Consider the following 14,493-nt stretch of genomic DNA (forward strand, 5'->3'; position numbering starts at 1 on the left):
TCATGGTCTCACGCTTCTACTCAAAGCACTTCCAAATATAATCTAACCCGTAACAATTTGATCTCTTAAGCCGACTCTTACCACTGGACTTCCTTGGTGGGTTGCATGTGTATGAGTTATATGCTAAAACAAAAATGATAGTTTTAAGAACTTCTAACATCAATTATAACATTATTGTATGACTAAAACAATTCTAAACATAATTCACTGTATGTTGATATTGTCCGTGAGACACGCATGAAGTAGACTCATATTGCTCTTCTAAACCATGTTATGGGAAAGAAACGTAAGTAATTAATTGTTAATGCTTTTGAATATTTAACAACATTAATAATTTCAAACATTCTAATAAAAGTATAAATGAGACAGTATTGACTAGTGATGATTGGTTGATCTTCCTCGTTGATTTCCTCCGCCTTTACATCTTTTCAACTTTTTTTCTGAAACTGGTTTCTTTTTTTATTTTAATCTCTTTTCTGTCAAATGAATGTACTTCATCATTATCCCCTCTTCTAGCCTATCGACATTAAGAGGTGGATATTGACCATAAGTTTCTGAGTTCGAGCTCATTAGACAGTAAAATTTACGTCTAGTTAAATGGTTAAGTGTGTTTGTAGGCTACATACATAATTCGTTATCCCATTTTTTATCCCCTTTTCTAGTCCAACGAAAATAAGAGGTGAATATTCTCACCATAAGATCGTGGGTTCGAGCCCGTTAATCGACAAGTTCTGCACCTAGTTAAATAGTTAAGTGTGTTTACGGGCTACATATTTAATCTGTTGTACAATTTTTTCGTTCTAAAAAAATGTCCTTCATCATTCTCTACCTCTTTATTATTGAGAAGACTAGACTCAATTGGCTCATTAGCTTGTAAGTCAAAATCTATCACATTAAATAGACCCAAAAGACTTTGTTTAACAATCTTGTAAGTATTCTTGCTCTCTGCTGCCTTGATACTCAATTGAACAAATAACCCAAACAATTATTTATATAGGATATTCTGAAGTATTTTAGACTCCAAAGATTCTTCAACAACATTTAAATCATGGACTCCAAAATATCCAACCTTAGTTCTTCATGTCCACATTTTCAACATATACTCACCAGAATGTCATAGACATAAGTGACCGTATATATTTTTAAAATATGAGAACACAAAAACCCCGCAAACATAAATTTTCTAGTTTCTACAATCACACTTAGCTTTTTCACACAATGAATAAAGTGTAATTGTGTGACGGTAACACTTTTCTTGAGGAATAACTTTATATTTCACTAGTAAACTAACAACTTCACAAGTTTCTACGCTATAATCATGATATTTGAACCACGCGTCTTCAAACCACTTGAATTTCTTGAGAATGTAAATACTTCTTGTTTGCTCTAAAATTTCAATTGGATGTAATAAAGAAGGAACACTATGATTTGATTTGAAAATAGTTTTTAACTTCGTATATCGACGATCTTCAAAAGTCTTTGGAAATGATGAAAAATTACTAAAATTTGTGTTTATAAGTGACGTACATTTTCACAAGACTATTAAAGTTTTCATTTCTTTGAGTTGTAGTAATGTATAGGGGTGTTCAATATTTGGTCTGAACCGAATATCCGACCGAATTCGAATTCACCAAATTCGAATAAACCGAATTCGAATTTCATTTTCAATTTTCGAATCAATTTTCAAACCAATTCGAATTCAAATACGGTTTTTGAATTGGTTTTTAAGTTTGGGTTCTCGAAAACCAAACCGAAAATCGAATTCATTTTTTATTATTTATTCTTCCAAACTTAGATTAAAAAAATTCAAAATAATCAAATTAGAATATTTTGAATTCAATTTATTTTAAGTTAAGCTAGTTAAAAAAAATGAATTCGGTTTGAATTCAAATTATTCGAAATTCGAACCGAATATCAAATTCGAATTCGGTTCGGTTTAATTAAAATTTATTCGAATTCGGTTCGGTTTTCAAATTAGAAAAAAAATTCAAATAAACCAAACCGAGGAACTTGAATAACCCGAAAACCGAACCGATGAACACCCCTAGTAATATATGCAGAAAACATGTGTTGTCTATATATTAAATCTCATTTCTTCCTGATGTAAAACATACACTTCAACCAATTATTCTCTTCTAATGCATACTTATTCAATATCCAGGGTCGACCCTAAGGATTGGGGGCCAATGCAAATTTAAATTTTGTGGCTATAAAATTGTAAATAATTTTTTAAGGAGAGTAATTAAAAAAGAGATAAAAACAATTTATATATTGTATAATATATATTTAATATGAAAAGAAAAAAAAAGATTAATAATATAATATATAATTAATAATAATATTATATATTGAAAATTTGGGTGCCCCATGAAGGTGAGATGCCCTATGCAACTACATAGATTGTCTTACCCAAGGGCGGTCCTATCAACATCATGGACCATGTTTCAAGAAAGTTCTCTTCTTCATCGAATTCATATATACATGAAGCAAAATATTTAGAAAAAGTCTCTAAATTGAGGGGGAAAACATCACTCAAATGTATGGCGACATTTTGATAAAATGTCAAATGCGTAATCAATTATGCATTCGCCATTTAGAAGTTAAAGTCTTTTCCATTGTTGCATATTGATCTGTAAAAATTGTTGTGGACACCCATAGCTACAAAAAATGTATCGAACAACCATTCAAACGTCAAAAAACTTTCATCATACAATAAAGTAACACCAAAAACTATTGATTGTTTATGTGATTAACACCTACCAACAACACAAATAGACAACCCTCATTACTTTTCCACAACATCCTCAAAATTACCATAGTCAACTCTGATTTTTTCATCAGACAAAAAAATATTAGTTATCAAAGCATCCTTATCAACTTTAATAGCATAAGAAAAACTACCATCGTCATACTATTGTTTTTGCAAATATTCTAAAACACATCCTATGTCCCCAACCATCATACTTCTTGTTCTTTTCAAACACAAATATTTATGTAATCTTCAGGAATAAAGCCTACAAACTCATTTCCTTTCACTTGTCTCGCCATGAGATCATGAGATGCTTTTAGGGGATTCCAACAATATTTGACATCTCAATCTGTATTTTTGTCGATAAAGATTTTATTCTATGGCCATTATGTAGTGTGTTTTATTTGAATTTGAAAGATGATGATTAAGCTCTTTTATAAATTGCATCATAAAAAACTTGTCATTTGTTCCTTATAAATCTTCATTTTTCAGGCCGACTATTTTTAACATAAACCGCTTGTTTATCTTTTATCCTCTTACCTTGAACAGTACAACAGAAAACCTTATCCAATATTTTACTCAAATCATCCATATGACTACTAGATCTTTATGCCAAAACCGACCCTCTAAACATATGCCAAATAAAAGTCATAAGTTTTTTCTTTAGTCTCAAACTCCATTCCTAATTGTAGTACAAAATTTTCTATGCAAAATGAATCATTTTTATCAAAATATATATCAAGTCCTAAATAACAATGAATAAGTTCACTTAAAACGTGGTAACTTATAAATGACAAAATAAACTCAACACAATATATATATATATATATCCATTATAGAAGAATCTCAATATTATATTATAACCTTCGTTGATAACATGAAAATAATTTTCTCTATCATCTTCATTTGCTTCGAAACTCAACCGTCGACAACTTATAAATTCACCCACCTCTTATGAAGGAATACATTAATTAAAAAGACTTCCTAATTAATGGCGAGAAATAAAAACAAATGAAAAGTGGATAAAAATACATACCATAAACGGGTCTTTTTGCAAGTTTAATTGTAGCCACAACAGCGCCAAAAGATATACCCACTTGTAATACGTAAATCTCACAAATTCAAACCGACAAGTAAAGATAATCGACAAATACTAACAAAGAAACATACTTAAAAAACATAATATCAATCAAACGTAATAAAAAGTTAGTGACTCAATTTATTTTGAATTAAAAGACAATCATTTTAATTAAAGTAAAACATTAACTATGTCACTCTTCCCTATTCCTGCATCAGTGGCCAGAATAGACACAATCATTAGGAATTTCTTCTAGGATAACTCTAACTCATCTAAAATCACTCATTTGGTGAGATGGGACACAACGAAGCTTGACGTTGTTGACGGCAGACTCGGAATCAAGGATTTCTCCCTTTTCAACACTTCGCAAGTCTCTGGAAGAAAGCAATCATCGCCAAGTATGGACTTTGAGATAACAATTGGATGTCTCTTTCTGGGAGAAAGTTTATGGGTATAATCTTATGGGGGTCGTATCTATAAAATATGGGAGAAACTCCATCCCTTCTCATTTTTACGATTGGTAATGGTAAGAAAATCGATTTTTTGAATGATCCGTGGCACCTCAGCAGAAAATTGTCAGACTCTTATTGTGATCTTTTTGAGATCTCTAATAAAAAGGAGACTAAAGTGACAGACTGTTTTCGTCTCACGTCTAACCAAATTGTTTGGATAATTCCTTTAAATAGACGACTTTTCACCGAAGAGGAAGGGAGACGAGATCTCCTCATAGATACTCTTACCAACGTTTCGATTGACCTATAGACTGACAACAAATTTTTCTGTTTGGCTCTCATGATTTTAAAACTAACTACATTTATCATGCATCTCTCCAAAAAACTTCACCCAGGTTTTATTGGAAAGAGGTGTGAAAATAAATAAAAAATCCATTAAAAATCTCATTTTTTTGGTTGGGAAGCTATCAATGGAGGAGTCTTGACATCTAACAAACTGAAAAAGAAATGATTTAATCTCGCTAACAGATGCAACATTTGTTTGAAGAGTGAAGAATCCATTGATCACATTCTCCTTCATTGTAATCTTGTCAAAACATGTGGGCTCTTCTGCAGAACCTTCTTCAATTTTAGTGGGATACACCATCAAAAGTCGCTGACTTCTAGGTCAAATTGATTGAATTGTGCTCTAGAAACAAAATTGCAGACGACTGAAAACCAATTCCTCTCATAATGTGATGGACAATCTAAAAAAAAATACAACAGTTTTCAAAAGGAAAAGTTATAAATACAAGTGTCTCAAAGGATTTATGTTACACGCATTAGTCTTCAATCCAAAAAAGAGGAACTTGTACGGGACAAAAAAAATTCGATTTTATTGACACTTAAAATTTTTCTGTTGTTTTCTTATTTATTATTTTATTTTTCCTTCCCTTTTGTAATATTTGAACGCATTTGATGCACAAATGCACCACAACTCAAACTTCAATTTAAAATTTTCTTATCACATAAATGAGGAAAAGTTTATCAAGTAATATTTTGGAATTAGCTATCATGACTCATACAATCACAAATAATAAAATGGGCATATATTAGACCTAAAGAGAAAATTTTAAACACATAACAAAATATACACTACCCATAAAGCTCATTACAGATAATAATGTAAATATATACTAAACTAAAAACAGATAATAATGTAAATATATACTAAACTAAAAAGTTTAGTATAACTATAATAAATTAAACCGTATAACTCTCTCTTTCACCTTATTGATGTGCACTAATGTGATTTGAATCAACCTTAAAAGTAAAGCAAGCAAAACGGTCACATGTTAAACCATAAAAAACAAGCATTTAACACAGTAACCATAACAAACTTATATCTTATTTCTCATGTGCCATGTTAAGGCTTAACCAATATGATATTGCTCTAGCTTACATCTCAAATCAATAGATTCATCATGATATTCCACAGCCAACAATAAATTTGGTGATCGTCACTATATCAAGTTTCTTGACCATAGATAGCCTTGAAGGAACAATTCCACATTTTTTTTCGCTTTTTTTTATCTTCTCATTCTTCAGGGCCTTGAAGGAGCAGTTTGTCAGTCTCCTTAACTGCCGCCTGTTCAACCGACTCCACTTCCAGACACAGTTGACAAACCGGCCATCATCTTAGGAGCAGGAAATATTAATGGAAAAACTCCATGTCTGCAATCTACGTGATAGTATGTTTAGAAAAAACACTAAACACTGAAAATTATTTTATTTGATTTTTTGAATAAAGGATAACTAGCATGACACCCACCAAATAAATATGTTTTTTACATATAATTCAAAAAAATAAATGTACAATATTTAATTTCAGGTTCAACCCATACCCATCACATACAAAACTTCAAAAAATGTTGTGATTGAATCAGATTCAATGGAGATGTCAGAAATTTACGCTACAACCTAAGCAAAGTTTTTCGGTAAATTTGTGTATAGAGAGACAAATCAGGTTGCATATTTTAAGGCGAAACATGCTAGAAAATCTATGTTTATTGGTATTCCATTAGGTTGTGTTCCTTTCTTATTTGTAATCCCATTTGGAAACACCTAGATACAAAAAGATTGAATTCAGGAACTATCATAGCTAGATTATATTTGAAAGCTAAACTTAATCATAGCCTAGTGAATTTATTAGTTGTAAAAAAAAAATCTTAAGTGTTTCCAAATGGGACCATTTTAGACCATTGTTTTAAGTGAGAATTGTATCGGAGAAATTTGATTTCTTAGATAAGACTCTTTTCACTATAACTGTGGGTTTCCAAATGTAGTCAATTATCTCTTAATAAAGTGTTATGTTTGACCCAAAAAAATTTCCATCACAATAAAATGAGTATATATTCAAAAGGGTTCAATAAAAAACCTGGCTTTGTAGAATCTGAAACCATTTTAAGGTTCATCGTTCTAATGATCAAAATTCCTTGCTCAGCTCCAAAATAGGTAGTCAAGTCTGCTTTCTTCCCAGCTGTCGGCAAATCTCTCTAATCCTTAGATTTAAACAATCCTGAGCAAAGAACATATGAAACCGCCCATCAACTTCCACCCAACTTCGCGCTGGTTCATCTTCAATCACCCTTTTAGACATCAAACCTCTAACTTTTGCAACTTCCTCCCACATTTCTTTTCCAGCATATATATCAGACAACAATATATAATTAAAGCAAACTTCAGGTTCAAGCTCAAACAGTTTCAAAGCAGCTTTCTCACCAAACTCCAAATTCCCATATAATTTACATCGCCAAAGAACCTTCTCCCACATCAAACAGTTTTCGCTCATTTCCAAATCCTCTATCAATCTCACAGCCTTGTTAAATTTTCCAGCCCGACAAAGAATACTCACCAAACAACCATAGTGATGAATTTCGGGTATAATTCCATATATGCCAAACATTGAGTTAAAATAATCAATCCCTTTATCAATCAAATCATCTGAATGGCTACAAGCCGATAGAACACCTACGAAAGTAATCTTATCAGGAACGTAATCTTCGTCTAGCATATTATGAAATGCTCTAAGAGCAATATTACCCTTCCCATGTTGAGCATACCCACAAATAATTGTGTTCCACGACAAAACATCCCTTTCAACCAATTCATCGAAAACAGCCTCAGCATATTCTATAGCTCTAGAATTAACGTACATATTGATGATCGCATTAGCAACAGCAGTAACAATCGCCAAACCGATCTTAATAGCCAACGAATGAATCTGTTTTCCAGTTTCAAGAACCAAACAACTGCTCAAACAGCTTGAGATTGTGCATTCGTTAGGCCTCTCCCCATCCAGTCTCATACGAGAGAAGCATCTGATTGCATCGTCAGATTCATCGTTTCGAGCGTGGCAAGAAATCATGGCTGTCCATGTCGAAACATCTTTATCATGCAAACGATCGAAGATGGATCGTGCATCATCCGATATTCTACCATTTGCGTACATGCAAATAAGAGTTGTCGCTACAAAATTATTTTTGTCGAAACCGTTCTTTATGACGTGGACATGTATTTGCTTTCCAAATCGAATGTCTAGAGAGTTTAAAACGTTAACAAATGTGTACATATCGGGCTCGAAACCTTCCTCGAGCATCTGTTTGAATGTAATATCATGAAAACCTGATAAAAGAGCATTCCACGAGCTCGAATCCTTGTGGGTAATTTCGTCAAATACCTGTCGGGCCTCGATAACCGATCCAAATTTCATGTACATGTTGATAACTGCGGTATTAATAAATCTGTCTGAAGTAAAACCATGTTTATATATGCAAGTATGGATACTCTTACCATATAAATGATCACCAAGAAGAGTAGCTGCATTAACCATATTAACAAAAGTAAAATGGTTCGGTTTCACTTCTCTACCAACCATATCATGAAATAAATCAATAGATTCAACGAATTGGCCTAGCTGAATATGACAACTAATCATCTCAGTCCATGCAACAACATTAGGATGTTTGATTGTATGAAATACCTTCATTGCGTCGGCTTGCATTAGACATTTGGAATACATATTAAGAAGGCTGCAGTTGACATATTCATGAAGGTGAGAATTAATCTTAATCGCCAATGAGTGTATGGACTGACCTTGTGTTATTCTATCAGAGTTAGCACAACCTTTGAGGACAATTGATAAAGTAAAGCAGCTGAATTTTATTTCCGGTTCTTCAATTCTGGAAAATAGTTTCAATACCGTTTCTCCTTGTTCATTATCAGCATATCCATCCATTAAGGTTGTCCACGATACTAAATCATGTTCAGGCATGTCGGAGAAAACTTTCTGGGCAAGTTCAATTTCACCACATTTAGCATAAAAGTTCACAAAAGAAGAACCGAGAAAAACTTCTGAGAAGAATCCATGTTTGATGACTTCTGTATGCAATTGCTCTCCAAAACTGAAATGCATTGATACAGAACAACCCTTTAATGCAGCGGCAATGGTATGAGTACTGATCTTCAAACCTTCCTTATGCATCTTACAGAATTCATGGATGCCCTCATCCCAATATCCACCATCAATTAGGCCAGCAATTAATGCTGTCCAAGACACAACATCACGCTGGGGCATTTCGTCGAGCACTTGACCTGCAGAACGAAAGTCCCGACATTTTGAGTAAAGGTTTACCAAAGAACTCCATATATACGCATCCGGTCCAGCACCAGTTTTGATAACTTGCCCGTGAATACCCTTTCCCTCGTTCAATGAACCCTTGAAAGTGAAAGAGCGAAGCGCATCAACGTAATGTTTCAGCAACTCAAATATCCTTGGAACTGCATTTTTCTTCTTGATTCTCAGCTCATTGGATACGAAAGCAGCTGAGGATGACGAAAACGATTTACCAGTCCATGGAGAGTTAAAAGCGGCGGAACTCAACTGACTATGAATCAAGATTTGTCTGGGTAATAAGAATCGCTGGTAACCAGTTTGCGGGTTGCGCATTGCTCTTTCTTCGACTCTGAATCAGCATTCATTTCGAAGAAGATTTTTTTATTGATTTTTCTCTCTCAAGTGCTGTATTTATAATCAGAAAATTTTGAGCTTTTGCTGGTTTCGGGTGCCTTTCTCTATCATCCAGATCTCATAAACTTTGATGTTGGGTTTTATACTGTCGATCAGTATTGTTAGAAGAGAATCACTAGCAGAAACCCTAGCCGTCTTCCAAGTTTTGAGATAATGGCGATTGCCGTCGCGCCTTCTAGGAGAGTCCCATTAGAGTCACGACCTAATCCGGGGATGTCGAGGCTCATTAAAGTCTTGGCCTGATAGTGCGCTAATTTTCTTAGCTAAGGAGAGGCCCAGTTACCTACGTGGACCCAGCGAATCTTCTAATCAAGGAAGAGATTTGAAGATAATCTAATTAAGGAAGAAATTGGAAGATATATTCTAATTAAGGAAAAGATTATAATATATATTCTAATTAAGGAAGAGATTACAAGAGATATTCTAAATTAGGTAGGGATATTCTTGCTATGGAAGTAATATCCTAAATTAGTGTAATTAGATTGTAATTAGACGTAATTCCTAATTTAATACGTGTAAGTCTTATAAATACTCTGAATGTATTCCATTGTAATTATCAATCATTCTTTCAATATATTCTTATTCTCAAGAGTTTTCTCTCTCTAAGTCCTTTCTTGCGTTTGAGTTCTTCTTGCATTGTGTTTAGAAAGACTTTCTAAGCTAGAATCAGGGTCGATTTAGCTTAGTGCCGCACGGGTCGAATTTTAGCCCGTGACAAGTGGTATCAGAGCAAGGTTGTATTTCCGCATTCAAGCTGCAAGAAATGGATTCACGAACTACCGTCACTAAGGTTCCGACCGGCCAACATAAGGACAAGGGATCCAAGAGGGATAAGTCCGTCGAGAGAGGTGTTGCCATGGAAGCGCGGGTGACCCGGCTTGAATAAGGCATGAGCGATCACCAAGAAGCTCTCGAAGTGTTTAGCGCGGTGGCCGAGAAGGTGACGATGTTGGACGAGGGTGCTGAAAAGTTGGAGAATGAGTTAATGGGGATCATTAACGGTTTGAATCGTAGCATTCGTGACGAAGTGCTAGGATTGGTTCGAGGGGAGGTTAATGACATCTGCCAGAAGGTGCTTGATCCAATCCGGGGAGAAGTCCATGCAATGGTTGAGACTCTCAAGAGGGAGATCTTGGAGAGGCTAGAATCGATGGAAAGACGGATTGCGAGGAATGGAGGGGAACATAGAGGTGTGGCACCTCAACGGATGGATGTTCCTAAGCCAACTCCATTCAAAGGATCGAGGAATACAAGGGAAGTGGATAACTTCCTTTGGAACATGGAGAGGTACTTTCGAGCATCAAGCATACTTGATGATCGTGACAAGTTGGAGACAACACCTTTCTTCCTACAAGAGATGGCATTGTTGTGGTGGAGGAGGCGAGAAGGAGATATTGAACGAGGGACCTTGAGGATGGAAACATGGGAAGACTTCAAGACCGAGTTCAAACGCCAATTCTTCCCAGAGAATGCCGAGTACGAAGCTAGGAAAAGGTTGAGTCAACTTGTGCACAAAGGGACCATCAAGGAGTATGTGAAGGAATTCCAGGAGTTGATGCTCGAGTTACCCAGTCTAACAGAACAGGAGGCACTGTTCGCGTTTGTTAACGGCCTAAAGACTTGGGCACATTTGGAGCTGCAAAGGGCCAAGGTGCGGGACGTTTCCGAAGCAATAACGGTTGTAGAAAGACTGATAGAGCTCAAAGTGTCTGTGGACAGGCCAAAGTTCATCAGGTACGATGAGGAAGAAGGTGGGGGAGACCGCCCACAGGACCAGGAGAAAGGTGGGGGAGACCGCCCATCTAAGAAGGGGCATGCACATAAAAACTCAGGGAGGCAAGCCGATGACTCGGGTAAGCCAATAACCTGTTATATTTGTGGTGCTCATAATCACATAAAGTTTATGTGCCCGTTTAAGGGGGAAAAGGTTGCAGCAGTTAAAGGAACTGAGTCCTCTGATAAGGAAGAAGAGACTCAAATAGGATCCTTAAGACTGCTCAATGCTGTGAAGACTAGTGTTGCGAAGCCGGATAAGGGAACAAGGAGAGGCTCTTTGTTTGTGGAAGCTTGGAACGGGGAAAAACGCATCAAGGCACTAGTAGACACAGGGGCTACGCACAACTTCATGCGAGAAGGAGTAGCCAATGCGTTGGGTCTGCGGATCAGCCCAACAAGAGAGACGGTGAAGTCCTTCGATGTAGCCAAGCCGGTAAATGGGGAGGCTAGGAGAGTGCACACCAGGATCGGAGGCTGGAATGGGACAGTCTCATTTACCTTGGTCCCAATGGAAGACTACGACGTAGTGTTGGGACTAGAATGGTGCGATCAGGTACGCGCTTGCATAATGCCTTATTCTGATTCTTTAATCATTTTGGATCACGGGAAGACTAGCGTGATTCCAACAAGGAGAGAATCAGAGGGAATAAGCAGGTTCTCAGCGATGCGATTCGTTCGAGGTCGCAAACGTGGTAAAGAGACATTTGCCACTTTTGCCAAGATGGATGATGGGGACGGGTCCAAGGGAAAAGAGGAAGTACCCGAGGAAGTCCAGATAGCGTGTGTCGAAGCCTTCGAGGGCCTCAAGGCCAAAGACAACGCACAACCATTAGAACCACAAGGTTTGGCCACAGGCAACGTGGGCCAAAGTCAGTCTGCCTTCACTCGCACCAAGTCCGTGGGAAAAGAAGCAGATCGTGCTCAGGCATATTCAGAGGGAGACACCAAGAATATGAAGAGAAGGGCACATCTAAGAGGGTGTGCAGTTAAGGAAGGGGACGATGGAAATGGGGAAGTTTCCCCCGCAACTGTTGAAGTCTATGCGGTATGTGCTCAAGGGGCTTGTGCGCAGATTCAAGGGACTGTGTTCAATCGAGAGATGTGTGGGAAACATCTTATATCGGTTAAGGCTGACGACCATAAGTGCACCCAATGCCGTGACGTGCAAAGGGGGAGGAAGAGCGCTCAAGGGACGCCAGAAAGAAGATCACCATGCACCGGTCTAGGGTCGTGCCGAGGACGGCCACGACTTAGGTGGGGGAGTATGTCACGTCCCATTAGAGTCACGACCCAATCCGGGGGATGTCGATGCTCATTAAAGTTTTGGCCTGATAGTGCGCTAATCTTCTTAGCCAAGGAGAGGCCCAGTTACCTACGTGGGCCCAGCAAATCTTGTAATCAAGGAAGAGATTGGAAGATAATCTAATTAAGGAAGGGATTGGAAGATATATTCTAATCAAGGAAAAGATTATAATATATATTCTAATTAAGGAAAAGATTAAAGAGATATTCTAAATTAGGTAGGGATATTCTTGCTATGGAAGTAATATCCTAAATTAGTGTAATTAGATTGTAATTAGACGTAATTCCTAATTTAATACGTGTAAGTCTTATAAATACCCTGAATGTATTCCATTGTAATTATCAAGCATTCTTTCAATATATTCTTATTCTCAAGAGTTTTCTCTCTCTAAGTCCTTTCTTGCGTTTGAGTTCTTCTTGCATTGTGTTTAGAAAGGCTTTCTAAGCTAGAATCAGGGTCGATTTAGCTTAGTGCCGCACGGGTCGAATTTTAGCCCGTGACAATAAGGAGACATGAGGTGTTTCAGCCGGAAATGTGCGTTTGCCGGTTTATAGATTGTTTAGAAAATGTTAAATCACAATTATTTTTATTTTTTTTTAACTTGTCCAACAATAAATAAAAATGACAATTTTTATTTAATATAAAAATAGAAGATAATTAATTTTGAAAAGGTTCAAAATAGAAAATTAAAAAAATATTTTTTAAATTACCTTACCCAAGATTTTGTCAAATTATTTATTTATTTTTAAATTTTAATAAAATATATTAAAACTAAGTTAAGTTGAACATGTCCAATTATAGACAAATTATTTATATTAAATAATTTATACTAATTTTTTGAAGTGATATTTTTTTTATAATTATAATTACTTTTAAAATTATAAATAGTAAAAATAATTATATTTACATTTGATATTAAAAATACAATTAAAATATATATATAAAAAATTATGAGATGAGTCATGATTTTTCGTTAGTACTTTATAAATTCAATATTTATTTTCTATTTTTTATATAATTTATATATCTTATTACGAATATTTTTTAAAACATTAAAATTTGGTTCATTCAATTTATAAAAAATTTAAATAAATTTGAAGTCTTTAAATAATATTTTATTGAAAAAAATCTCCAATAAAATAATTATTTTAGATAAATATTTATTTATATATCTACAATAATTAAATAAATAAATAAACATTTTGAATAAATATTATAAAATTCAAAATAATTAAAATAAATATCTAAGAGCAAAATTTTGAACCATTAATAATTAAAATAAATGTCTAAGAGTAAAATTATATTCTTAATCTCAAAAATAATTAAAATATGGTTTGTAAATAAAGTAAATAATTGTTTGGGAGAATCTTATATCAATTAATTCTAAGTTAATTAAATTTAGGCTTAATTAAATAAAATGATTATTTAGATAAATGTCTAGTTATTTAAATTCTAAAATAATTAAAATAAAATTTTAAAATATAATAAATAAAATAGACAAAAATAAATAAATAAATAAATTTGTATGTGTATTAATTTATTTTGTAGGTAAATAATAATAAAAAATAAAGGCACAATTTTAAAAGAAAAAAAAATGTTTGATATAAAATAAACAAGACCTAGGCCGAGGAGGCCAAGTGCACGGCCAACAGGGATAACGCCCAAGCACACATAATGCAGACAGAACGCGAACTAATGCAGTGTTCAAGCATTCATTCTAAGGTTGCCTCCAGATCGTCTTCTTCCTCGCGACAACAACCATGATATAGATGACAATAGGGCGGGGAATGCATATATCATCCCCGCCCCGTTTTACTTCGGGAATTTTTTTACTACCATTTACGTCCATTCGGTTTCACAGAATTCCCGCGGAGCACCCTTTTTACCATATTCTCTAAAACATTATTTAATAAAATTATATAAACGATTTTTTAATATAATTTATATTGTAATATATTGAAAATTATATTATTATAAAGAAATATAAATTTATAACTCTTATAAAATATAACAAATAAATAAATATATGAGTGATTTTATATATTTAATTGTGTTTATAATGTTCAT

At 34.7% G+C, this 14,493-nt stretch overlaps 1 protein-coding gene across 1 annotated transcript; it reads right to left on the minus strand.

Moving 5' to 3' along the window:
- Positions 1-5,552: 5,552 nt before the first annotated feature.
- LOC124931729 (pentatricopeptide repeat-containing protein At2g33680-like) lies at positions 5,553-9,525 on the minus strand. Its single transcript, XM_047472277.1, has 2 exons — positions 6,696-9,525; positions 5,553-5,999 (listed from the first exon to the last, which is right to left on the minus strand). Exon 1 carries the CDS (start codon positions 9,264-9,266, stop codon positions 6,777-6,779), a length of 2,490 nt encoding a protein of 829 aa, XP_047328233.1. The 5' UTR covers positions 9,267-9,525; the 3' UTR covers positions 5,553-5,999; positions 6,696-6,776.
- Between the last annotated feature and the right edge of the window lie 4,968 nt (positions 9,526-14,493).

Source organism: Impatiens glandulifera, chromosome 3, assembly GCF_907164915.1.
Source record: "Impatiens glandulifera chromosome 3, dImpGla2.1, whole genome shotgun sequence".
NCBI lineage: Eukaryota > Viridiplantae > Streptophyta > Magnoliopsida > Ericales > Balsaminaceae > Impatiens > Impatiens glandulifera.

Bases quoted from the DNA above. Each gene is read 5' to 3' on its own strand.
- LOC124931729 (XM_047472277.1), bottom strand. From the start codon at position 9,266: ATGCGCAACCCGCAAACTGGTTACCAGCGATTCTTATTACCCAGACAA.